Genomic DNA, 26,401 nt, shown 5'->3' with positions numbered 1-26,401 from the left:
AAGGGTTTTTTTTTTCCTTGTAATTTTTGTCACTTGGATAAAAGTACCCATATGTCCCTCTTGTGACCTAGAGCTGAGAAGTCACCCAGGACACAGTTTGAGTGAGAGATCTAGAAGCTCGGATCATGCCGTTGTTCCAGGGCCACCTTTGATTTTCCCAGGTCTTTAAGAGGCATTTTGCCCTCTGGTTTTATCACAATAGGAATACAATGTCTGTTTTAAAGTCCACTGAAATTGTTTTCTCTCTGGTTATGTCGCTGACATATAGGTAAACTTTTTGCTTCATTTTGCTTTTAATACTTGGTGATTTTTAAAAAAAAAAATAATTTGTGGAAAATGTATTTACTTTAAAAAAAAAAAGAATGATAAAGGGGAGAGGGAGAGAGAAATTTTCATCCACTCACTCATTCCCCAAATGAGAGAGTTACAGTAGCTAGGACTGGATCAGGAAAAGAGGAGCCTTGAACTCCGCTGGATGCAGGGGCCCAAGCACTTGGGCAATCATTTGCTGTATGAGCAGGGAGAATTAGAAGCAGAGCTGCCAGGACTCAAATTGGTGCTCTGATAAGGCATGCTGGTGTTACAATGGCAACTTAAGCTGCTACACTACAACGTCAGCCCAGGGAATTGAGTTTTAAAGTCTGTGCTTTGTGTGTAATCATACAAGTATTCACACGACTCTCAAGTTGCATAAAGGATGAATATTTTGAGAAGTCTACCCTCTGCTGTTTGTAAATGTTTTGAATTTTTAAAAAAGATTTATTTTCTTTATTTGAAAAGCAGAGTAAGAGAGAGAGAGGGAGAGAATTTTCCCTCTGTTGGTTTACCTCCTACATAGTTACATCACCAGAGCTGGGCCAGATTAAAGCCAGGAGCCTGGAACTCCATCCAGCTCTCCCACATGGGTGCAAATTCAAGTCCCAGCGGCTCCATTTTTGGTCTAGCTCTGTACTAATGCTCCCGGGAAAGCAGTGGAAGGTGGCCAGAGTACTTGGGCCCCCTGCCACCCACACAGGAGACCTGTAAGAAGTTCCTGGCTTCAACCAGGCCCAGCTCTGGCAGATGCAACCATGTAAGGGAGTGAACCAGCAGAGAAAATCTGTGTGTATTGTATGTCAGTCCTGCTCTATTTAGAACACTTCCACATACATCTTTTAAAAACAGTGATTGCCTTCTCCTCCCCATGTATTTGTAAGCTGACTGAAGGCAGGAGGAGCATATGGAATATTTGCCAGGCTTGCCTATAGCTGTAAGTTGAGTGCAGATTGGTTCCTTGCAGCAACAAGCTCACTGGAAAGGCTTTTCTCAAGAAAAGCAGAAACACAGGAGCTCATGCTGCACCAGCAGCTCCAGCCCATGTGTGATGTCTTCCAGCTCACCGTGCACCAAAGCACGTCCACAGAGGTGGCCAAGCAACCTCAGGGGTCAGAGAAGTGTGTACTCTTCTCATCAACGTGGAGGGACACAATGAGTACAGGAAAGTAACCCACCTCTTCTATTTTTCCTGTGTCCGAAGGAAATGCATGAAGCACTTAGCAGGTACGTGGCTTTCCAAGGCCATACGTAGGTCTGATGGAAGTGCCATGAGGGGGTGGGTATAGTCCATTATGTTTATTTTTTAAGGATTTATTTATTTTTATTACAAAGTCAGATATACGGAGAGGAGGAGAGACAGAGAGGAAGAGCTTCTGTCCGATGATTCATTCCCCAAGTGAGCACAACGGCTGGTGCTGTGCCCATCTGAAGCTGGGAACCAGGAACCTCTTCCCGGTCTCCCACTCTAGTGCAGAGTCCCAAAGCTTTGGGCTGTCCTCGACTGCTTTCCCAGGCCACAAGCAGAGAGCTAGATGGGAAGTGGAGCTGCCGGGATTAGAACTGGCGCCCATGTGGGATCCCGGCGTGTTCAAGGTGAGGACTTTAGCTGCTAGGCCACGCCGCTGGGCCCGTCCGTTATGTTTTGTTTGTATTCCTAGGGTCCAGAATAGCACTTGGCACATCACTGGCTAATAAATGAATTCAGTAGCAGAGCTGGCAGGTGGTTGGTATGTGAAAAAAAATGTTGGCTGTTGCTGAGGAAAATTACTGAAAACTCAAGAATAAGGTCAGGGAAAGGTGTATGGCCTGTCAGTTTCATAGTGGACGTGGTTTAGTGAGCCTGCTATAACAAAGCATCATCTCTCCCCCAGGGAAATGGATGCCATTTTGGATTCCTGATCTACTCATTAAAGACGCAAGCTCTGAGAAGTTGTTTTTATTCATATCTTTTTATTCATTATAATATGGATAAATTATCCTGACAAACACAAAAAGCAAAAGTTTGCCTTATCTTACAAGACAGAAATTCAAACTATACCTAGTTTAGCTATCGTATGGCCATCGCCTTTCTCCAAGGCGTCCACTTTCCCTTGGAATCAATGTTCCTATTTTGTTGACTTCTTTGGTGATATGAATAGGTCCTGGAGAGGTCTTCATGCGACATTTTGACTTAGCTATTTCAACTTTTGAAAACTGCCCTTTAATATCAGCACTATTTTAAAATGTTTTCTGCTGAATTTTAAATAGTGACTTACACTTAACTGAGCCTCAACGTACAGAATCCTGGTTTTTCTGGGGAGGACAGACGCCACACTGTAAGAGGTGAGAAGGTGAGAAGAGATGTTACAAGCTAGGCTTCCATCTGGGCCCTGGAGCCCAGTGATGGGCCACGCTTCAGGAGCCTGTGTTGCTTCAAGATTCTGATCAAGCAACTAGAAGTTTACTAACGTTATTAGAGACACCTGACACCTCGGATAAAGAAACAGCTGAAGCTAATATTGCTGCGAAAAACACCCACTTATTAGCAATCTATGCTACCCATGGGTCCACCATCTCCTGGTAACTGAATCTCCCTTGCCCATCCATGAGAGGGTGTTCAGAGTGTCCTGGCTTGCTTGGGATTCTTTGATCCCATGGAGTAAAGGGGTTGAGTAAAAGGTGGTTACAAACAACACTGCCCCGGGCTCCACCAAGCCTGGTCGGAGGGGGCAAAGAAGGCAGGGGCTCTCTTACAAGGCTCACACTGACCCAAAATAACCTCTCCAGGGCTAGGTTCTAGCCTCAGAGTCCGAGGGCAGCTCCGGTCCGGTCCGCTGTAGGGGCTGGGTCGACTGTAGCTCAGTGCGCTCACTCCGCCCCCAGCGGCAGCGGCGGCGGGGGACGCTGTCCCCTGGGTAACGCGACGCGCTGTTCGTCCCAGCCCTGCGCCCTGGCTGCCTGGAATCGCACGGAGTCTCGCGGCTGCCAAATCGCAGCAGGTGGAGGACCCAGGTCAGCGCTCCTAGGAGACAGAAGGCGCCTGAGGGGCTACGCTGCGCAGGCTTCTGCGGGCTCCCTCGGGTGGATTGGAGTGGAGTGGGGCTGGCTGAGGAGCGCGCGAGAGGAGCTCACCCGCCCCTTCGTGCTCGATGGCAGCCCGGACAACAACCCAGGAGGAGGAGAGAGATTTGCAGGAAGCCTCTACTCTTTGCCTGATCCCGACAGCCAACCTGGAGGCGGCAGGCTCTGTGGAGCTGGAGGAAGAGGAGGAAGGAGAGGAGGACGAGGAGGCGGCAGCGGCCAGGAGAGCTCGGAGTTTCGCCCGAGACGCGCGGGTGCGCTTCCTGGGCAGCCGCCTAGAGCGACTGCTGGGCTTTCCGCAGCAGCAATGGAGTCGGTACTTGGAGAGCGAGGACCACAGGCAGCTGCTGGCGGAGTTTCTGGAGAGTGGCGGCCCCGCCTACCTGGTGTTCAGCGCCGACGCAGCCGGCGGCACGGGGCTCGCGGCCTCGCGGGAGGTAAGGATGCAGCGCACCTGTCAAGCCGCGTGCTCGGACGAGCTACTTAACGAAGCTGCGTCGGGCGGCCGCACGCGCGGGTGCTGTTTCGCGCTGGAGGTGGCCTTTCTGCAGGCTCAGCCCCTTCCCACGGGCCGGAGAAGCACTCTTTCACGCCTCCCCCGACCCCCCAACGTACCATGCTGAGCCCGGAGCGGTGCGCGGCAAACCTGGGCTGCTTTTATCGACCAGGGCGAGACGCCAAAGGTGGGTTTCCATGCCCAGGAGGCTCGCGCCTCTGTCTTGCTGGGCCATGCTGGAGACTCCAAAAACCGCGGGGTTGAGCACAGTCTGTCTCTCGTCCACGCCGCACCCCTGGGCTGGGAAACACCGAGGCCTTTGGTCATCTGCGCACACGGGGTGTTTCCGGGCGGTGGGATTAGGGGATGGTTGTTCTTTTTCTTCCTTCTTTGTTATTTATCTGTTCTTAAAATTGAGGTCGTTTTGCTCCTGGTAGCTCAAGGTATGATAGTACAAATCTAGTATTTGCATTTAGCGCTTTTTTTTTTCAGTAGCAGAAAGTTTGGAACGAGATTTGGCGCCCTCTTTCCAGAACTGTGTTTGGCTCTAATGGGACATTATTATTATTTTATTATCCCTGATGTGAGTTTTGTGCTAGTTTGGGGAGCAGAATCAAATGGGGGCAGAAAAACAAGATTGTTTTAAGGTTTCCTGAGTTTTGAAAATTACTGTTTGCTACTCTTCTAATTGTAAGTTTCTTAAAGTTTGCAAGTCAAAGCAACAGAACAGATCTTTAATATGACCTAGGTATTAAAGAAAGAGCAACAGTTAGCTCACATTTGAGGAGATGTTCAAATGTCTTGAGGAAACACTTTGACTTGAAGAAACACAAATTAATCTGCTGTGCCTTGCCTTCATCCGGGCTTGGCTTATTTCCAAAGAAGGTTCTCAGAGAATGAACCTTTGGGGGGTTGAAGCCTCACACGTGCTCCTTGCTTGTTGCTAATGATGAGCTGTCACAGTCTGTGGGGCTCTCGTCTCAGGGACATACCTGCAATGGTGATGTTTCCACACCAGTCATGCGGTGAAAAGTATCTTAAGAGAACAAAGAAGAAAACCTCAGTGCATTTTGCAGAATAGGAAAGAGCAGGGCAAGTCACTTTCTTTGGAAAGCTGGGCAAGATACCAGGTTTTGATTCCTTCGCTCGTTTTTTACCTGAAAGTTGGAAAGAATAGGTGCAGTAACAAAAACTACACGTTGGACTTGAAAGAATTGTCCTGCTCTTGTTTCAGATTCCTGGAGACAGAAAATATAAACTTGTTTATGTGGCCAAAAGGACTGGAAACCTTGCAGGAAACGATTTGGCCCAAACATTTTTATTCGGAGAGTTACCCGTGGCACCTGTTGGACACACAACTGCTTTCATCGATGAGGTAAGGGCACATCTTTGCTGTAATCTATTGTTTATCTCCGTGACATCTGGAACTACTTGGCAAAACTCCAGCGGCTAAAACAGAAAATCTATATGGTCTCTTTAGCCAGGTGAACAGGCACGGATTGCATTTGGGCTTTCCCCAAACGAGCTGATCGTAATTGTGCTCATATTCAACAGGTGGTAAACTGTTGGCCTCGCCTTCCTTTCCCTTCTTCCTTCTACAAATATGAGTCAAGCTTGACTTGAATCAGCTCCTGTACTTGGGCTGGCTGCAGGTTTTAAGCTGATACCAGCTTACACCTTGCTGTTGGAAATTACCAAGTTTGAGGGTTCCTGTTGGGAACCAATAGCTAAAAACTAATGGGATATAGTTTCACTCCTGGCAGATACTGGCAAAGAGGGATGGAAAGAAATGGTTGCTGGAAATTCCTCTCTGACCTAGCATTCCTGGCACATTGCTGTGTAGGGACTATAAAAGGTGATGGCAGCGTCCAAGCTCCACATTTCTACCCTTGTGCTGGGACCAGGTGCCCAGAGTCCAGCATCGAGGTGTAACGCACTAACTGGCCAGCTCTGCCGAGTGAGAACAACTGATCCTCATGGTTCCGCTGGGCCTGAGAGTCACGTGTGGGAACTTTGGACAGGACCAGCATGCCTGGGGCCACCTCATTAGTCACAACACCTGGGGTAGGAGTCAGTCAAAATTCTCAGGTGATATTAATGTGCTTTAAGCTCTGGGAGTTCCTGGTTAGGATCCTGAGATCCTGAATTCTGATTGTGAAATCCGACCTCAGGAATCACAGCAGTCCTGCCAGCGCCAATACATGAGGTGGGAAGAACTGCTAACTTTCTTATTAATTATGAGGCCCTAATCTCCTCCAGTCTTCTCTGCTTTTCATTACTGTGAAATTTATTTATTTTAAAGTGAAGGTATGGGGGAAAGAAAGATGGAGAGAGATCTTCCATCCACTGATTCACTCTCCAATATCCATAAAAAGCTGTTAGCTCGGAGCCCAAAACTCCATCCTGGTCTCCTACGTGTCAGGGACCTCAGCACTTGAGCCATTGTCCACTGCTTTCCCAGATGTTTTAGAAAGCTGGATTGGAGGTAGGGGAGTTGGGACTTGAGCCCGGGTTCTAGTACAGGATGCAAGGGTTGCAGGTTGCAGCAGTACCCTCTGCAGCTAACGCCAGAGTTGGGTTGTCTGTCCTGATGGGAGATACTCATTGGCTGCTTTTGAGTAGCCAATGTCTCTCACCCGGTCCCAGAATTCCCCCGAGGTGTGTCTGCCCCATCTGTGGAATTCACTTGGTGTTTAGCTGATTTCAAGGAGAACCAAGATAAGGAAGTTCTGCCTCCAGCACCTAGGAGCGTTGATGGGTGTGTAGCAAGTGTTGGAGATTGGCCTGTAAAGGTTGCTTTCTGGTCACCATTTGCATCTAGCTGGACACAGGCTGGGACCTGGCAGGACAAGGCTATGTTCTTGCTTCGAATCCCTGTTCTCCGATCTGTGGCTGGCGACAGGAGCAACTCAAGATGCTTCCTAGTTCCTTCAATACTTCTTGAGTTTGGTCTCAGTCTCAGCATCTTCCTCACATTCCAGAAAAATGTTCACATGAGAGGAAGTTGGGTCTTGCCAGGGCATCTTTGGAAGGTATGAAACATCCAAAAATCCTTTTAAGATAATTAGGTTGTGGCTATAAGCATTCAGGCTGAAAAAAGTCGAGCTATCCCTCCCTCCTCCCACCCTGACACTTGGTACATATGCTGTGTGGGTTTATTGAAGAGACACAGCTTGCATTTGTGACCTGCGAGACTTTTTAGGGATGCCTAGATTTTTAAACTAGAACTTTCCAAGGAAAGGCTTTGCTTACTACTCACCATAGCTCACAAAATTGACTGGTGAACAGTAGTTTGCTATGTACTAAAGATTCCCATCTTTTATTCATTTATTTTAAAAGTTTTATTATCCATTTGGGGTCCAGCTTGCTGGCCTAGAGGCTGAATCCTCGCCTTGCACGCACTGAGATCCCATGTCGGCATTGGTGTGTGTCCTGGCTGCTCCACTCCCATCCAGCTCCCTGCTTGTGGCAGTTGAGGATGGCCCAAAGCCTTGGGACCCCGCATCCATGTGGAAGACCCAGAAGAAGCTCCAAGGCTCCTGGCTTCGGATCAGCTCAGCTTTGGCTGTTGCAGCCACTTGGGGAGTGAACCCATGGATGGAAGATCTTTTTATGTCTCTTCTCTCTGTAGATCTTTCCAGTATAAATAAATAAATCTTCTTAAAAAAAATAAAAAGGTTTATGATGCATTTGAAAGGCAAAGTTGGAGAGGGAGAGAGAGTGATGTTTTGTCCACCAGGTTACTCCCCAGATGGCCATAGTGGCCAGGGCTGGGCAAAACTGAAGCCAGGAGTATAAACTCCATCCAGGTGTCTCATGCCAGTGGCAGGGGCCCAGGCACTTGGGCCTTCCTCCTCTGCTTTCCCAGGCACCTGAGCAAGGAACTGGATTGGAAGTGGAGCAGCTGGGACAGGAATAGGTGCTGATATGGGTTGCCTGTGGTGTTGGCTTAACCTACTGCTGCATCACAATGCCAATTCCTGAATTCCCAGCCACCTTCTCAGCTGTGATCTTTCCTAAACTCTTCCTGACATTTCCACCTCAGGAGTATTAGACATCTCACACCTGATGTCTGAAGTTGAACTTGAGCCCTTCTCCAGCTTGTGTTCCTTGTAGTTGCTCTCCAGGGAGCAGATATGAGCCCTGTCCTAATTTCTCAGGCCACCAGATCTCCAAGTCTTTCCCTCCCCAACTTCCACCTCCGCCCCTAACCACCACTTCCACCCCCTGATGACTTTCTGCTTCTCTCCTCTTGGAGCTACTCGGCAGGGAAACCTGCAGGTTCTGCCTTCAATCCTGATCCTTCCCTCTGTGCCTCTTCTACTTCACCCTGGGACAATTTCCTGTGTTCTCATAGCTGTGACTGTGTTTGTCTTCAAACATCTCTGTGCTTTTGCCTGCTGGAACACACTTGTCCTGCTAGGCCTCTTGTTGACAGGCCAGCCATAGGGCAGCCCTGGTTACAGCTTTATTGCTCAGACTGTGTGCAGGCTCAGGTTTCAAGCGCACAAAGGGTGCAGGCATATGGCCTGGACTTGACCTTGTTGCTCACCATGGCCTGACAGCATCCCCTGGGCCCAAGGATCTATGGCCCAGCAGGCTCCACTCAGCCTTCCTTGCTGATGAATCAGGATCTGCCTGGGATGGTGGAGCAGGAAATGTTGGTCCAAAACTCCCTTGACCTGGCTTCCCGTTCATGGCCCTGAACTTGCTTAGCTGCCTGTGGTTCTTTACCTCCCGAAGGCTCCTTCTTGCTCCAGGACCTTTGCTTCTCCTGTGCTTTCCCCCATTCCACTGTATCTGCTTGACTAACATTTTCCTTGCCTTCTTGTCTTTGGCTCAGAAGCTCTTAGAGTGAAGCCTCCCTCTGGAAAAGCATGGATTTGTGTCCATGCGAGTCAGGTGACAGGCACATCTGCTTTGGGGACACAATTTGAAAGGTGGAGAGATAGCCCTCAAAGCATTCAGTAATCAGGGTGGGTCGTATTTTAATGCGGTGTTTTCATTTGTAATGCATACAGAAGAAGAATTCATATGTATCAGTCATGTATAGTAAAATGTTCAAGGCCAAACACCCCTCTCTTCTAAAATATTTACTATTTCTTTAAGGTGGTAAAATTCAATTTTTTCTTCTAGCTTTTTTTTTTAAAAAAATGATTTATTTTTATTGATTTTAAAGGCAGAGATACAGAGCAAGAAGGAGACGCAGAGAGAGGGGTCTTCCATCCATTGGTTCCCTCCCCAACAGGCCACAGTGGCTAGAATTGGGTTATTTCAGAGCCAAGATATCCTTCTAGGTCTCCCAGATAGCTGCAGGGCTTGAAGGACTTGAATCTGCCCCTGCCGCTTATCCAGGCTACTAGCAGGGAGCTTATCGAAAGTGGCGTAGCCAGGACTTGAACTGGTGCCCATATGTGACATTGATGCCATAGGTGGAGATTTAACTTGCTGTACTGCAGCACCAACCCCTCTAGCTTTTTCTTTTTGGAAAATACATAGTATATTACCAACTATAATCCTGTGCCAATCCTACAGTATATATATTTAAGATAACTCATGGAATCCACCAAAATGAATGTTTAAGATGAGGTTAGTAGCAACATCATGTCATCTTGAAGCTCAAGGCAATGGGAAAAGTCTGTGCTACCCATCCTGCCTTTATTCGTCTTTTTTGTGATTCATTGTAAAATTGTTTGCATTTTAATTTAAAAATTTAAAAACCAGTGTTATGCCTTCGGGATGCGTGATTTTTTTTTTTCAAAGCTGAGACATGCACTTTGCTTGTCTCATCCTAACCCCTGCCCTTAATTTTTATCTCAATGATCCTTCGCCATGCCAGAAACATCACCTTGCACAGGCATCTGGTAGGAGCCCAGTGAGTATTTGCGAAGGGAATGCAAGTTCAGCCAGGGCCTGTGGAGCTCCCATTCTTAGAGACAGCCACTGGAGCTTCGTTAGAAAAGAAATCTATAATGCAGGATCTTTGCTGTCTCTGAATGTTAGAGTTTCATTTCCATGGGAAGGACTCTTAGGAGATGTTATGCCCAAGCCTGTGTGCTTGTCACTTGTTCATTTAGACACCTGCAGATTCCTGGTGCAGTTTGTGCCCTCGGAAGCCATGTAGTTGAGTCACAGTGCAGGTGGTGAAGCCAGCCTTGGTGGCAGCCAGTGTGGTAGTCAGGGCCGTGATGGAGTGTTGGCAGGAAACTGTGAGAGCTGCCCACATCTGGACTGTGGGCAAAGCAGGAGGACAGACTGTTACAGAGCAGACATTTTTGTCTTCCTTTTTACTCTGAGAAGCATGCATGTCTCTGCTCGCTTGGTCCCTGTGTCACTAGGGGAAAGGGGGAGAAAGATGAAGGAAGAGGGACACACTGGTGAAATATTTTGGCAGTGGGGTAATTTGGTGTGGCTGGGTTGGGGAGCAAGAGCTATGGCTTGGGGAGATAAGGCTGGAGAAGCTTAGTAAATCCACAGCTCTATGGGTTTCGCATGGAGGTGGCTGCCTGCTAAGCCAGGAACCACACCAATCCATGCGCCATCTGTGGGGGCGGTAGTGGTCAGGCACGATGTGTGAAGGTTTTCAGCAGGGCGAGCTTCATTTGGAAGTTATCTTCCCCTGGGTGGCTCCCATACGCAGAAGGCCATAGTCTGATGTAAACACCACAAACGTTTGTCACAGGTGCAGGAGGCTGGGAAGCTGAACTGAGGGCAGGTGCTGACCAGGGCCCTGGGGCCAGTTGACATGTGCTCTCACCTCATTGTGTACTTTTCCTTTGCCTTTCTGAGAGACAACAAGCACAAGGACCTGCTGATCCACTCTCCAAATGTGTGCCAGCAGCCAGGGTTAGGTGAAGCCACAGTGGGGAACTGAGACTTCAGCGTAGCAGGGACCCAACTTCCTGAGCCGCCATCTGCCTCCTGGGGTATGCTTTGGCAAGAAGCTAGGACTGGGAGCAGAGAAGGGACGTGAACCCAAGCAAGTTGATATGTAATCTAGGCACACTACTGCTGGGTTGTTTATAATAATCTAACTCAAGGGATTTCTGTCTGTGCGTGTATATTTCCTTAGTAAACATGGCCAGATGACTTTGGTTGACAGAGAAAATTTATTTTAATGGATCACAAAAATACTAGACAAAATTCACCATTAAAATAATGCCAAACTTGAATGAATTGAATTGCTTTGTAATAGTTTAATGACAAAATGTATTATAGTTAACAAGCTCATCTGAAGCCTGTCTATCCCTCTTCCTTTTTTTTTTTTGTAAGATTTATTTATTTATTTGAAAGGCAGAGTTTCAGAGAGAGAAAGACATCTTCCATTTGCATTTATTCCCCCCAAATGGTTTAGCTATAACAACCAGGGCTGGGCCGGGCCAGGGGTAGGAAGTAGGAGCTTTTTCTGGGTGTCCACCAAGAGTGCAGACTTGGGCCGTATTCCACTACTTTTCCTAGGCCATTAGCAGGGAGCTGGATCAGCAGTGGAATAGCTGGGACTCAAACCAGCACCTACATGGGATGCCAGCATCACAGGCAGTGATTTAACCCACTCTGCCACATGGTAGACCCCCATCTGTTGTAAGTTACGTTTTGGGAGATGCTTTATATGTTTTTTTGTTTTCTTAAAGTATTACTTTATTGGAAAGGCAGATTTACAGGCAGAAGGAGAGAGAGAGAGCGCTTCCACCCACTGATTCACTCCCCCAATTCCACAATGGTCAGAACTGAGCCAGTATGGTACCAGGAGCCAGGGGCCAGGAGCTTCTTCTGTATCTCCTATGTGGGTGCAGGGTCCCAAGGCTTTGGGCTGTCCTCCACTGTTTCCCAGAGAGCTGGATGGGCAGTGGAACAGCTGGGATATGAACCAGTGCCCATTATGGGATCCAGGCGCATGCAAGGCAAGGATTTAGTCACTGAGCCATCATGTTGGGCCTGGTATTATGATTTTAAAAGCAGTTGGCCATCTCACAGGAAAGAGTGAAAAAATCTGAAACACTCCCTGGAAATTGGGGGTCTTGGAGAATCAGTATGGTTCTGGTGCCTGTTAGAGAACACCACTGGCCTCAGGGAGTGACTGTACCAGCGGTGTCCTGGCTGCCCTTACCTGTTCAGCCCTCAGGCTGGTGTCCAGTGCTCTGCATGCTGGCCGTTCCCAGGTGCCCAGCCTCTCAGTGGCCCCAGCTCTGCACAGATTCAGCTGCGAGTGGCACCCTGCGGGAGTACTTAGGGTTTTTGGTTTTTTGTTGTTGTTGTTCTTGCATGTCTGTGGTGTCTACTGTCCGCCTCTGTCAAAGCTGCTGTAACACAAAAGCTTAGGCCGGGGTGGGGGCTTCTCAGCAAGGGTGCTGGGAGAGAGCCCACCCGCTGGTGCACAGCTGTGCCTTTCCCGAGAGGTCATGGGCCTTTTTTTTCTGTAATTATTTTATTTTGACAATCTTTTCATAGTTGATTAGGACACAGAGTCAAGGGCTATAGGAAAGTAGGTAAAGACCTTTGTCTCCACATTATTATTTATTGCTATTTTCCTTTCTGTATCTGGGGTAAGGGGAAAGAAAAAGGGAGAAGCCCCACCCAACCTCCCATCCATCCCAGGTCCCCGATGTGGGGCATGCTCAGAGGGTCCTGCTCAAGCGGTTTTGATAGTTGAACAGTTCTAAATTGCTGCCCGTCTTGCCATCCTAAACATGATGAAATCTCCGGAATCCACTGGCTGACATAGTTCACTTTAGAGTCTCCATTTGCCCAGATTTTCACTGCCAACACATGGCTGAGGTAGTTGATTGATTTGTTTTGTCCTCCATCCTATGTTGTGGTACCAGGTGTCCTCTGCAGGTTCCGATAGACTACCATATCGTCACGTGCACCTGGGTATGCTGTCCACTGCTCCGTCTGAGGGGTCACGGGCCTTTATCTAAAAACACTGATGTCCTATGTCATGACCTCATCCCCTTCCAGACACCTGGCTTCCCCGTGCCTTCTGTTAGGGCTTAGAGTTCTAAGTAGGAAGAAATCATTATTCAGGCCAGGGCACCTGTCTTTCCTTTTTCCTTTTTCTTTGTTTCTTTTTTCTTTAAATTTTTATATAGTGGACAGATTTCATGTATATATTCCAATACCAATCTAAGAGGTTGGTGATCCTTCCCATTCTACCTTTGCCCATGTTGTCTACCCAGCCTCCTCTTTCCATATCTTTTTAAAAATTTTCCCAATAGTATGCTTTCATTCCACCTCGCAGCACAGGCTTAATACTCCATGAGGCAGAGAGACCACTGCATATAAGCCAAAATAACGATACAGAACAGCACCAGCAATGCAATCCATCCCGTTCCCCGGGAGCATAAACAAAGGTTGTATAATAGCCAGATCCCAGAATGCCATTCTTGATCCTATAGACTACATATTTTCGACTCTGTTAGTCATCACAGATTAGGAAAAACATAAGATATTTATCTTTCTGGGGGACTGGCTTATTTCACTAAGCATAATGGTTCCCAATAAGTAACAGTGCATCTCTGGCAAGGTCCCCCTAACATTGCATTTCTCCCCTGTTATCTCACTCATGTGCCTCTGTTGGGGTCTGTTCTGACTTTGAGGGTCGTAGTTTCCAGGACCCCACCCAGCTGCAGAACTCGCTGTGAGTAAGAACGATTTCTTATTCCGTGTTTCTGACTACACACATAGTGTGTGCTAAGCAGGGAGATGGGAGAAAAGCACCATTTTGGAGAGATTTATTTCAGTACCATTTGAAAACAGAAGTGAATTTTCGATTTGTTTTTGTTCTACCAGAAGACTGTGTTGTCAACATTTTTAAGGTGAGATAACTGTCTTCAGAGCGTTTTGGCTAATTGGAATTTCCTGGCAGTATCCTGACAAATTGGACAGATGAGGTATTTTTCACATGTAAAGTGAATAAGCATCGGAAAGGAACAGAAGAGAGAAAAAACTGCACTTCATTATCTGACCATGGAGTTACACAGGACATAAGGTGGCAGGCCTAATTGGTTAGGCCTACGTGGGTTGCTGAGTTTGTCCTGAAGGTTTGCTGTCAGAGGAGTGCACATGTAAGCCTGGCTGCCTTTGCTGCCAGTTTTATGTGACCAGGAAAGCTGTGAGGGATCACAGTGCAGCTGAACTCGCTGAGCAGCTTTTTCAAATATCTCTTTCTTCCTAGATTGTAGCACCGATTCTTTCTAATAAGAACAACTGGAACTCTTGGTCCTGTTTCACTTCACAAGACATGGAACGTCACCTAGAAGTCATGAAAAATAAGATGTATGTGTTGAAGGGACAAATGTCTGGAAGGACTCTGCTGCCCATTCCCACTGTCGCAGGAGGGCTGGATCTGGATCAGAATTATTCAGAGAACAAGTATGTACTGACCTCGTCCACGTGGGATGTTCGAGTGGAAAGGCAGCAGAACCAGCTGGGGTCGCCTCTCTGGCAAACTGTTAGCATGTAGAGAACTGGTCTAATGATACCATATCTCAAAAATAATGGGCACAAATGCCATCTGGATGGTTTCCTTTCAAAGTACATTGTCAGTGTGAAAACTCATTTAACTTATTTCCACTTTGATTTGAAAGGCAGGCAGGCATCCTCCATCTATTGGTTCTCCTCTAAATGCAGCAGGATCTGGACCAGGCTGAAGCCAGAAGCCTGATTCCACTCCATCGTGGTCTCCTTTGTGGATGGCAGGGCCCTCCATATTTGAATCATCATCTGCTGTGCATTAACAGAAAATTGATCAGAAGTGGAGTGGCCAGGGACTTGGGCCAGGCATTCCGATTGGGACATGGGCATCCTAAGAGGAGACTTAACCACTGTCTGCTCCCAAGGTATAATTTCAAGACCCAATATTATAAGAGGCACATTGTAACAATTTCTGTGCTATCAATAATGTTTCCTTAGTATAATAATAATTAAGGATATAATTAGCTGGTGAGCAATATTTTTTTAATATTCAAGACATATCAATGAAAAAGGTAACACGAAGCAGCAGCTCAAATCAAGACAATGCAAATAGTGCACTTTGAGGAGTTTACATGTAGAAAGCTGGTTTATAGGTGTTTAAAGTAACTATTAAGATCCTAGTTTGGATAAAGCCATTCACCTCTGAATTATTCATTCTTTTCATGTGTAGACTCCAGGCAAATGAAAGAATAATCCTCCATGCCATTGAATCTGTTGTCATTAAATGGTCACATCAAATCCAAGAAATTGTAGAAAAAAATTCGGCCCAGCCTCTGCTGAGTGGTGTCCACCTGGTTCCTCAGAATGAACTAGACTTCTGGACGATGAGGAGGGAGAATCTGTCATGCATTTATGCTCAGGTAAGTGACCCCAGCAATAGTTGGCAAGTGGATTTGGGTTGGTTGGTAGGATTTGCAATGGTTTTAGAGGTTTCACACTGTGTGTGTGTGACTGAATCATTTTGAGTGAAAAACTCCAGACTGTTCAAAATGTCCCTGGGAATGATACTGTAAAATAAATAAAGATGAGCAGTATGTCTTCTATTACAGGAAGGTGAAGTTGTGACTGTGTTTGAGGCCACTGGGAACGGTCTGTGGAACGGGAGAAAGAATGTTTGCTCTGGGCAGTGTGGAGAGCGATGAGGTGGGGTTGGTCCAGGCCCTGAGTTTGGTTTGGGAAGAATCACGACTTGCACAGTGGAGAGCCACAACTTGGGAGAAGCTCACTTTAGATGCTTTGCTCTGCTTCCGGTCCACTTACTTTCATGTCCTCAAAACTAAAATAAACATTCCATGTGTCTCGCTGCTTTCTTTTTCCAAAACAGTTCAGGAACTTTTATAAGGAAGGATGAATTTTTTATATATAACAAATGTTAGATAGGCTTTTAGTTAGAGAGTTCCCATCTGCTGAAATGCCCAGGGCTAAGCTGGGCCAGAGCTAGTTCTCCCACAAGGATGGCAAGATTGCACTTACTTGAGCTGTCACTTGCTACCGCCTATGGTGTGCACCAGCAGGAAGCCAGAACCAGAGGCAGGACCAGGACTTGAAAGCAGATGCGCAGATAAGTCAAACTGTTACCCTAAGTGGTGTTTTGACCCCTAGGCCAAAGGTCCACCCCATAAACAGGTGCTTTTGCTAATTTCCATAAAAATTATAAATGCAAAAATGAAATGTGTGAAAGAAAAAGGATTTTAAAAAAATGATTTTCAACTTGCAGCTGGTATGCCCTTGAGTATAAAATACAGTGCATCCTGGGTGAGTGGGGTCTGATTTAAATATTTCAATGAAGGCTACTTATCTGAGGATTTTTTTTTCTTTAATTTAGCTGAGAGCTCCAGTTGTGCTCAAAATGTACAAGATCTTGGAAACGACACAAAGCAGCTATTTCCCCACCCTGAGGGACATTTTCATGACTGTGGAGCATGGTAAGGTACCTGCCCCTCACCTGGTGTCAGTGTCATGGTCAGCTCAGCCTCCAGCCCCACCTTGCTGCTCAGCCTTCCACTGGGGGCACGTTCCTGAAGCAATTGCACTTGGCTGTTCCAGTGATGTGTTTGCTTCTGCTGAAGTATGTTTAGATAATCCAGTGTACACTAGATGCCTATTATTGTGGCTCCAGATTGAGGCTTTTAAAACATTATATAGAGAGAAGTAGAGACAGAGACAACTTCCAAGCACTGCTTCACTCTTCACATGGCTGCAACAGCCAGAGCTAAGCCGATCCAAGGTCTTCCACATGGGTACAAGGGCCCAGAAAATTGAGCCATCCTCCACTGCTTTCCCAGGCATTAAGCAGGGAATTGGATCAAAAGTGGAGCAGGTGTTGCCCGTGTGGAATGGTGGGTGCTGTGGGCAAAGGCTTAGCTTGCTGTGCCACCAAGCCAGCCCTGGATTGACGTTTTAATTCCAGTGAGTGCATAGAAGGGGAAGACTTTGCATATTGAGCAGAGGTGAAGTGGAAACCCTAGACAGAAGTCTGACAGCCAGGAGCAGGTGCTGTGACACAGTGGGGAAGCCACTGCCTGAGTGACCTGCATCCCATGTGAGAGTGATTGGGTCCAAGCCCCAGCTCGTCTTCTGATCCAGCCTACTGCTGATGTGGATCCTAGCAGGTGGCTGATACTTGGGGTGCCATCCCCCACCTGGTAGAAAGGCCTAGATGGAATTCGTGGCTGGTGACTCAGCCTGGCCCAGCCCCAGATGTTGTAGGCAGTTAGGAAGTAAACCAACAGATGGAAGCACATGCTGTTTCTCTGTCTCTCTCTCTCACTCACTCACTCAGATAAAACTTAGAACCATTTTTTTTGTTAAAGATTTGTTTGTGGATTGATTGGAAAGGCAGGTTTACAGAGAGAAAGATCTGTCTACTGGTTCACTCTCAAGTGGCCAAATAGTTGACTGCAATAGCTGGAGCTGAGCCAATCTGAAGGCAGGAGCCAGGTCTCCCACAGGGTACAGGGACCCAAGGCTTCAATCAGGGAGCTAGAAGGAAGTGGAGCAGCTGGGACATGAAGCAGTACCCATATAGGATCCTGGCACTTGCAAGGCAAGGATTTAGCCACTGAGCTATTGTGCCAGGACCTAGAAAGATTTTTAAAAGCCTGTTGGTCAGTATTTGGTCTGTGATTGGTCCAACTGCTGACCAGTTGCTGGTGGTCTGTGGACATGTTTGGTCTCTCACATTGACTCGACTTGAGGTCCACATGACATGGAGTGGGAGAGAAAGTCCACACATGGAAGATTTGCTGATTTTCTTGAATTGCAAGTAGGAAACCAGAGCCTGATGCTAAAAACCAGAAATTATGAAAAAGAATCTGATAAAGTCTCTTTGTGCTCCTTGTCTTTGATTACTTAGTTTCAGTTCTACCCTAAGGTGACTCCCTCCCCAGTTTCTTAATTTCTGTTCATATTTTCTTTGGTGTGTGCACATTTCAGCCCATGTGGATATACAGATACTGCAATTTTAAGTAACACTTGGAAGATAAATTTATCTTTGATAAAACGCCATAGGAACACATGGCTTTTTTTGTTTTGTTTTTTGCTTATTTGTAACAATTTTCTTTAATTCTTTTCCATTTGAAATTTGGAAGTTTAGGATATACTTAAAATTCATGTTGGACCTGGCATGATGGCCTAGTGGCTAAATCCTTGCCTTGCATTCCCTGGGATTCTATAAGGGTGCCGGTTCATGACCTGACTGTTCTGCGTCCTCTTCCCATCCAGCTCCCTGCTTGTGACCTGGGAAAGCAGTAGAGGATGGCCCAAAGCCTTGGGACCCAAGTGGTTTCTGAACAGAAATTCACGGTCTTGGTGCTTATCAATATTTTGAACCAGATAACTTCTCTGCTCGGAAGGGCATCCTATATAGCTTCCCTGCACCTGTTCTCCCCATCCCTGTGTGACAAAAGAAACTATCTCCAACCATTGAGATGTCCTCGGGGAACAAAACCTAATCACAAGGTAGTGTTACATGCACCCCACAGAAAATGGAGGTTGCTGCCATTTCTCTTTGTAGAATGTTCTCCATTGCAACCAATGCCAGGACTTGTCCAGTACTTAGGAGCCTGAGAGTGAAACACTTGCCATTAGGACGAGTGGCTCAGAGCTGTGTCCCATTAGAGGCAGAAAGCCCCTCTCGGAGATGTCCTGGTGACCCTGTGGCAGCCTCTTCACTTGCCAGAGGCCGTCACTGAATCTTGGAATTAGCACTTATAAAAATACATTCATTTAAAAATACAAGATGCACCTGTAGGGGTGCGTCTCCTCGGGGCCTTTTTGGTTGTTGGTTATGTGGGCAGTGTGGAGCAGGGGGTCCCTGACTCCTGTGACAGCACTCAGCGAGGCTGTGTTGTTTTTTATTAAAAATATTTATTTATTTTAAAGGCACTTATGGAAGGAGAGGGAGAGAGAGATTGAGGGCAAGACCTTCATTTGCTAGTTCACTCCCCAGACAGCCACAATGGAGCTGTGCCAGTCTGAAGCCAGAAACAGAAATCCGTCCGGATTGCCCACATGGGCAATAGGGATTCAGGTTTTTTGGTCACCCTCTGCTGCTTTCCCAGACACTTAACAGTCAGAAGTAGATCAGCTGGGTCCAAAACCAGCACACAAATGAAATACTGGCATCACAGACGGTGACTTCACCCACCGTTCTGCAGTGCCAGCCCCTGTTTGTCTCATTTTGTGGACACAGATCTTATGAGAGAGTTCTGAGAAATGAGCATTCGCCTCATCATCTCCTTTTGCAGATAAAACCTGTTCTGAGTTCAAGCAGGGAGCTGTGGTTCCAGAAGCAGAGTGGAGTTAGCTTGAGCACATTGCAAGGACCAGCTTAGATGAAGAAGAAATTAGGATCTGATTAAATGGTCATTAATAACGGTGACAGGTTTTGTTTTTGTGTCTATAGCAAAGTTCCTTATTCTTATCATACTTCATGTTCTTTTTAGAGATTAAAAAGATCTTCCATCCACTAGCTCACTCAGATCTGATTCTCCACATGGATACAGGAGCCCAAGCATTTGGCCCATCTTCTGCTACTTCCCCAGGCACAGTAGCAGGGAGCTGGATTGGAAGTGGAGCAGCCGGGACTCGAACTGACACCTGTATGGGATGCCAGCATCACAAATAATTCCTTAACTTATTACACCGCAACACCAGCAGCTCCCTTAACAGTTTTTAGAAACGGAGGTGAACTTAGCATACCATTAGCATTTTAAAGCATGGAGCTGTGTGTTGTATAGTAGGATCAGGGCGGTCAGCCATCTCCTCTGTCTAGCTCCAAAATGTTTCTTTACACTCTTTAGCTATTTCAGTAATTGTTAATTTATTAATAAAATAGAAATATTCCCCAACCCTTGCCTGAGTTACTCTCATGACAAGCTGGGACAAGATAGTAAATGGTTCAGTGTTGCTCATAGCAGTTCCCAAGGAAGAATGAACACACTTACAGTGCAAGCCACAGGTGCCCGGCATGCCACACAGAGTTTTAGGGCCTCACTTTGTATGGTGTAGTGTGCGTCTCTGCATTCCAGGGGTGTTTCCCCTCTGGGTCTCAGCCCATGATTTTCAGATGGTGCATGTGCAGATAGAACCAGCCTTTCCCTGAGTGGCTGAGATGCAGATGGGCAGAAACTCACCCAGGATACTCTTGTGTGGCCCGTCCGATGAGGCGTGGCAAGGGACATGCAAGGACACTTCTGTACAGTGTGTTCTTTTGTGCCTGGCTCCCTCAAACTTGCTCAACAGAATATGACACAGAAGGTCTGCATGACATTGACCCCAATTCTCTTTCCTTTTCAGCTCTCCTCGAAGCCCAAGATGTGGAGATCTACCTGAAGCCTCTTAGGAGACACATTGAGTACCTGCAGGAGGCGGGGTTCTCCCAGAGCCGTCCATGCATCCCCCCATTATTTCACACCATCCATCTGATCTGGAATCACTCCAAATGCTACAACACTCCGGCCCGGGTGATAGTGCTGTTGCAAGAGTTCTGTAATCTGTTCATTGACCAGGTATGAAGCCTTGAGATGCACCAACACTGAGAATCATGGCCCCAAAGCAGGTTTTATGAGGTCAATGAAAAGGTCAATAACTTTTACATTTTATGGTAAGATGACTGTGTTTTCTTGTTCTTTCATTTTTTTTTAGAAGGTAGCAGAGCTGGATGCCTTCTTTTGTATCCTAGATGGTAAGGGAGTACTGGAGAGGTCTCGTATGAAGAACAAATGGTTGCCAAGATTGCTTACTGTTTTATGTTCCCTTGCAGGGCTTCCAAGGCAGCATCTGTTGTATGGTGGATAAGTGCCGTGTTTTTGTGCCTTTCCAGTTGCTTATGGGGAACTTCGGGAACATAAGTTAAAAAAAAATGTAGTGGAATTGTATGGGAGGGAAGGATGCTGATTTATTGTCATTAAAAAAAATTGGATTTTTGTTGGAAAGGCAGAGTTATAGAAAGAAGGAGAGATCTTTCATCTACTGGTTCACTCCTCAGATGACTGCAACAGCCAGAGCTGAGCTGACCTGAAGCCAGGAGCTTCTTCCAGGTCTCCCACATGGGTGCATGGTTCCAAAGCCTTGGGCTGTCCTCTGCTTACATGGAAAACTGGAGCTGCATGTGGAGGATTAGCCTACTGTGCTGTGGCACTGGCCCTGTTGTCTTCTTGGCGAACAGGCAGGCAGACCTTCCATCTGCTGGTTCACTCCCAGATGCCCACAGTTAGGCTGGGGCTGAAACCAGGCACTGGGAACTCAGTCCAGATCTCCCATGGAAGTTCATGGAACTCTCACTGCTGCCTCGCAGGGTCCGCATTGGCAGGAAACCAGAGTCAGACACTGCGGTGTGGGACCTGGGGGTCTCCACTGCTCAACCCAGTGCCCCTCTTGAAAAATCCTCATCTGATTTTTTTCTGTACATTTGACATTGCAGAATTTTATTGTATTTTAAAAGTTGGGACCGATTCCCTTCTACATCTTCTGTGTGCATCGTCATTCACCTTGTGTCACTGTATCTGAGAACATGACCTCATTCGAGAGCTAACCATACCTGGATGCCACCTAATTCAGCATCTCTTCAGTGGGAGTAGGTGTCCATCTTCCCAGGCTACTGTGGCAAGCAGTGATGGGCTGGGTGGCCCTTAGTGATATGAATGCATTTCCTCAGAGCTCTGGAGCCTTGGAGGCTGACCCCATGGTACCAGCATGGTTAGTTTAATCCCATGTAATGGGTGCTACTTCATGCACACCCTGTGTCCAACAGAGTTAGGCCTTCAACGTGGGAATTTAAGAAGCACCTGATTCCGGTTCTTAGATCAGTTCACTGGGATTTGGGAGATGGTGTCACTTGCTCAGTTTCCCTGAGTTGTTAGCAGGGAAGGCAGGTCTGGTGTTGCTGCAAAGTGAGGTTGACTTGTGAAGCAGAGGAGAGAAAGGGTAGGATGTGTGTGCAAAGGGCTCTGGATTCATCTGAGTCTGGATTCGAGTCTTGTCTAACCACTGGAAGGAAGTGAAGTGAGTTCTCCGAGCCTTAGTTGGTTTATCTGTCAGTAGGCCTTGGCTACTGTGAGGGTCCAAAGAGAATGGCACAGCTAGCATGGTGCTGGTATTGAATAGACTCAGTCGAAGTTCCAAGCTGAGCTGTCGATAGGCGGTATAGCAGGTCCATGCCTTCTTCTGCTCTTCACATTTCCATTCATAGTCAGAGCTGTTGGTAGGCCAGTTCCTTGCTCTGGTGGATCGCTGACTCCTCTGATTTTATTCTGGTCCTCTGTTGTGCAAGCTGGGTTTGGTTTGGCTAAGCAAGTACTCTGAGAAGTTTGGGTTCTCATGCAGGACACCAGGAGCCACTGTAATGACTGCTTTCCCCGGTGCCTTCTCTAGAGACCTTCTCGTTTTGAGAGTAATCCGGCAGTGACCTGGCTAAGCCCCCTTCGTGTGTAATCCCTGGTGCTGGCCTTTCCTGGCCATCGGTTGCTTGTTCTAATATGCCCCGGTTACCTTTGAGCCTGTCCACCTATGGTCGCTGTCCCTCTGCCTGTGTCAGCATTCACACTGCTGTCAGCTCCACGGGGGGAATCATCAAGTGATTCTGGTTTTGTTCAGAGGTTCCAGTGGTTAGAATCCTTTGATTCGCAAGCGGCTGACCCAGCCCTGTGTCGAAGCCTGCCTCAATACATTAGCCATCCAACTGACAATGATCCTAACTGCATAACTGGGTTCCCTGCAAACCTGCTCTTTCCTCTCCATCGTCTGCTGCTTCATTTCATTTACTTGCTGTCTTTATTTTTCCAGCACAGTTTGATGCTGATTAATTTTGCCAGGAACTTTTATAAGCACTTTGCAGAAATTCCATAGTTCAATCCTCATTCCAAGATGACCACATAGGGACCATGCAGCTTTATTTCAGGATTTAAAACCTGGAAGCCCAGAAAAAAAGTTTGCTAGTGAACAATGGTGCTCTTTTTTTTTTTTCCCTTAAGTTTTATTCGTTCTTATAGGAAAGGCAGATTTGCAAAGAGAAAGATCTTCCATTTGCTGGTTCACTCCTCAAGTGGTCGCAACAGTTAGAGCTGAACCCATCTGGAGCCAGGAGTCAAGAGCTTCTTCCAGGTCTCCTACATGAGTGCAGGGTACCAAGGCTTTGGGCCATCCTTGACTGCTTTCCCAGGCCACAAGCAGGGAGCTGGATGGGAAGGGGAACAGCCGGGACACAAACTGGCACCCATTTGGGATCTTGGTGGGTGCAAGGCAAGGGCTTCAGGCACCAGGCCTAACAATGATGTTCTTTCCCACTGTGCTCTGCTCCCTGTTTTAAAATGGGAGCTTTTATTTCTGATCAGCACGGAGTTTAAGGTCCTGTAGGAAGAAATAACATACAGAGGAACCTTCAAAAGGGGTGGGGTCTTGGCAATGACAACTGTGTGGCTGTAGGTTAAGCTGCTGCCTGGGAAGTTACCAACACATTTGGGAGTGCCTGGGAATGCGTCTTGTTAATGCACAACCAGGAAGGTAGCGGATGATGAATGGACTCGGACCACCCCCGTGGAGCAAGCCAGTGGCGTTCTGGGCTCCTAGCTTTGGCATGGCCCATCTGTTGCTGTCTGGGGACACTTGGAGAGTATACCAGTAGATGGAAGATCACTCTCTCCTCTTCCTTTCAAATAAAAATGTTTTAAAGATTTTATAGATCCCTGGTGTGCCTGAAGAAGTAAGCCTTGAATGTTTACAACAGATAGGATGAGTGAAGAATTGGGCAGGTCCTAGAAATGGTCCTGTGCTCATCGGAGCACTGCTGCCTGGGTCTGCGAATGCTTTCTGCTGCTTTCCTTTTCCTCTCTCATAACTGTCTCACGTGGAATTGCTCAGTAGATTGTGTATGTCCTGCAGAGCTGTTAAGCCCTTAGCAGAGAAGCTGGCTAACTTGAAGGATTTCTAAGTGTCACCCCATCTTACCCACTTTTTTTTTTCGCAAAAGAACCCTGTGGCACATGGGAAAGTGACCATAATTTTAAAAAAAACTCTTATTTTCATATATTTCTCCTTCTTTGCTTGTGTTTTTCTTTATATAAAAATGATTATCCAGAATATTTGCTGGCAAGGACATTTATGCCAACTTAGTCATTGCTCCAATCTTTAGAGTTTTCCTGTATATTACTTAGCTGGTAAATGGTCATTGAAAGTCCAGGTGTCTTCATTCTAGAATTGGTTACATTCTTTTTTTTTTTTTTAGATTTATTTTATTTTTTATTAGAAAGTCAAATATACAGAGAGGAGGGGAGCGAGATAGGGAAGAATAATCTGTCTGCTGACTCACTCCCCGAGTAGCTGCAGTGGCCAGATCTGATCCCATTTGAAGCCAGGAGCCTCTTCTGGGTCTCCCACATGGGTGCAGGGTCCCAAGGCTTTGGGCCATCCTCTACTGCCTTCCCAGGCCACAAGCAGGGGGTTGAATGGGAAGTGGGGCTGCTGGGGCGTGAACCAGTGCCCATATGGGATCCTGGCACATGCAAGGTGAGGACTTTGGCCACTAGGCTGCTACTCCAGGCCTAGTTATTATTATTAAAATTTTATTTGACAGAAGTTTAGGGAGAGAAAGAATATTGAGTATCTTTGAACTTCTGAACTCCCTGCCCCCAACTTGCCTGCAATAGCTGAGACTGAGCCACATAGAAGCCAGAAGGTTAGCAGTCTGTTCCCATCACCCATGGTGTTGGCAGGGATCCATTGATCTGAGGCATCTACCTGCTGCCTAGCAGGACCTGGCAATTAGAAACCCGAGCACTGTGGTACAGGGCACCGACATGCCAAGTGGTGTCTTGTGCCTAATGCATACCCCTAGAATTTGTGTTTTCTTTCTCACAGCATTGCTGGCCTAAATTTAGACAGTATCATTTCAAACAGCTCCTTGAAACGGAGATGGCCCAGTAAAATACGATGGATCATCTTTTATTCTTGTCCATCCCAGGCAACAGCTTACCTTTCCCCGGAGGACCTTCTGAGGGGAGAAGTTGAAGATGCGTTGGAGAAGGTGCAGGTGGCTATTCGCGTCTTCAAGACTTTCAAGAATTCTTTTCTCAGCTGCCGAGAAGGCCTAGCCAGCTGTGTCCCTGGAAATGGCGAGTTGAGGCCGTGGGACTTCCAGTCTCATCTGGTGTTCTGTAGATTTGACAACTTCCTGGACCGGTTAATCAAAGTAGAGGTATTTACAAATTGACTTTTTTTTAAAAGGTTTTATTTTTTATTGCAAAGGCAGACCTACAGAGAGGAGGAGAGACAGAGAGGATGATCTTCTGCCTGATGATTCTCTCCCAAGTGATAGCAATGGCTGGAGCTGAGCCGATCTGAAGCCAGGAGCTTCTTCCAGGTCTCCCACGTGAGTGCAGGGTCCCAAGGCTTTGGGCTGTCCTCGACTGCTTTCCCAGGCCACAAGCAGGGAGCTGGATGGGAAGTGGGGCTGCCGAGATTAGAACCAGCGCCCATATGGGATCCTGGCGTGTTTATCCTGTGCTGTCCCTGGGGCAGTTCCTTCTACCTGGGCCATGGGAGATGTCCTTTCTTTGGGATGCCAGGAGCAGCTCACTAGGACAGTCCTGGAGGGATACTTCCTAAGGCTTTAATCTGGCTGCTTTTAAAATTCAGTTTTAATTCTGCGATTATGCTGAGTGAAAGGAGACTTCTTAACATATCAGTGGCCCTTGATTTGAAATTTGCTAAGCTCCTGGAAGAGAAGTTGTAAATCAGGAAGCTTTAAATCAATTCCCTGCATATGAGCCTGCTTATTCCCTTGACTATGGGATTCTGTACCTAAAAAAGTTGATAGTTTAAAATACTGCACTGTCAGAGCTGGTGTTGTAGCACAGTGAGTTAAGCTGCTACTTGAGACACTGGCATCCTCCAATGGGCACCAGTTCATGTCCCGCTGCTCCATTTCTCATCTACCTCCCTACTGGCCTGAAAAGCGACGAAGGATAACAGGCGTCTTCAGGGGCCTTCAGCCACTTGGGACACCCGAGGTGCTCCTGGGTCATGGCTTTGGCCTAGCACTGAGCACTGCAGCCATCTGGGGAATGAACAAGCACGTCGCATCTTCTCTTTAACTTTCAGATAATGTTTTTGAAAAACCCATACTGTCTTTTAGCATATAGTCACATGCTATCTTATGAAAATATTAAAAGTATTCAGATAGGCATGGTAATATGTAAGATCTTTCCAAAAATGGTTTGAACTAGTGCCACAGTCTTATTTTCTTTGTAAAAATCTAACAACTTTGGACTTGATCAGTGATATTCAGTGATATAAGGTCTGTTAAATTTTACTCAAAATCTGGGTTTCGTGCTTTGAAAATTGTCACAGTCAACTTGAATGCATGATATTTCTGAGTGTTTTATATCTGATGAGACAGTTTGCATGTCCTTTTGATAAGTCTCTTGAGTTTCCTTGCAATATTATGCTAACTGCCAAGTGTAGGTGGATGAAAATATGAATTTAAAATTTTCCCCAGGGATCTGACTCATGGTTAAGAGGGTAGAAGATTAGGGAAGTTGCCTGTCTAGCTATTGTAGA

At 46.7% G+C, this 26,401-nt stretch overlaps 1 protein-coding gene across 1 annotated transcript in view; it reads left to right on the top strand.

The window, feature by feature from the left end:
• The first annotated feature begins 3,443 nt into the window (after positions 1 to 3,443).
• DNAH11 (dynein axonemal heavy chain 11) overlaps positions 3,444 to 26,401 on the top strand; it is a 271,297-nt gene continuing 248,339 nt past the window's right edge. The window contains exons 1-7 of the mRNA XM_040964541.1: positions 3,444 to 3,812; positions 5,106 to 5,246; positions 14,046 to 14,242; positions 15,015 to 15,204; positions 16,170 to 16,269; positions 20,144 to 20,355; positions 24,804 to 25,037. Of these exons, the coding sequence (XP_040820475.1) occupies positions 3,444 to 3,812; positions 5,106 to 5,246; positions 14,046 to 14,242; positions 15,015 to 15,204; positions 16,170 to 16,269; positions 20,144 to 20,355; positions 24,804 to 25,037 (1,443 nt within the window). The remainder of the gene's footprint in view (positions 3,813 to 5,105; positions 5,247 to 14,045; positions 14,243 to 15,014; positions 15,205 to 16,169; positions 16,270 to 20,143; positions 20,356 to 24,803; positions 25,038 to 26,401) is intronic.

This window comes from Ochotona curzoniae, unplaced genomic scaffold (assembly GCF_017591425.1).
Source record: "Ochotona curzoniae isolate NIBS_2020 unplaced genomic scaffold, NIBS_Ocur_1.0 scaffold_3835, whole genome shotgun sequence".
Classification (NCBI taxonomy): Eukaryota; Metazoa; Chordata; class Mammalia; order Lagomorpha; family Ochotonidae; genus Ochotona; species Ochotona curzoniae.
Note: the sequence above shows the minus strand (reverse complement) of the source record. Positions and strands in the feature narration are given on the sequence as shown.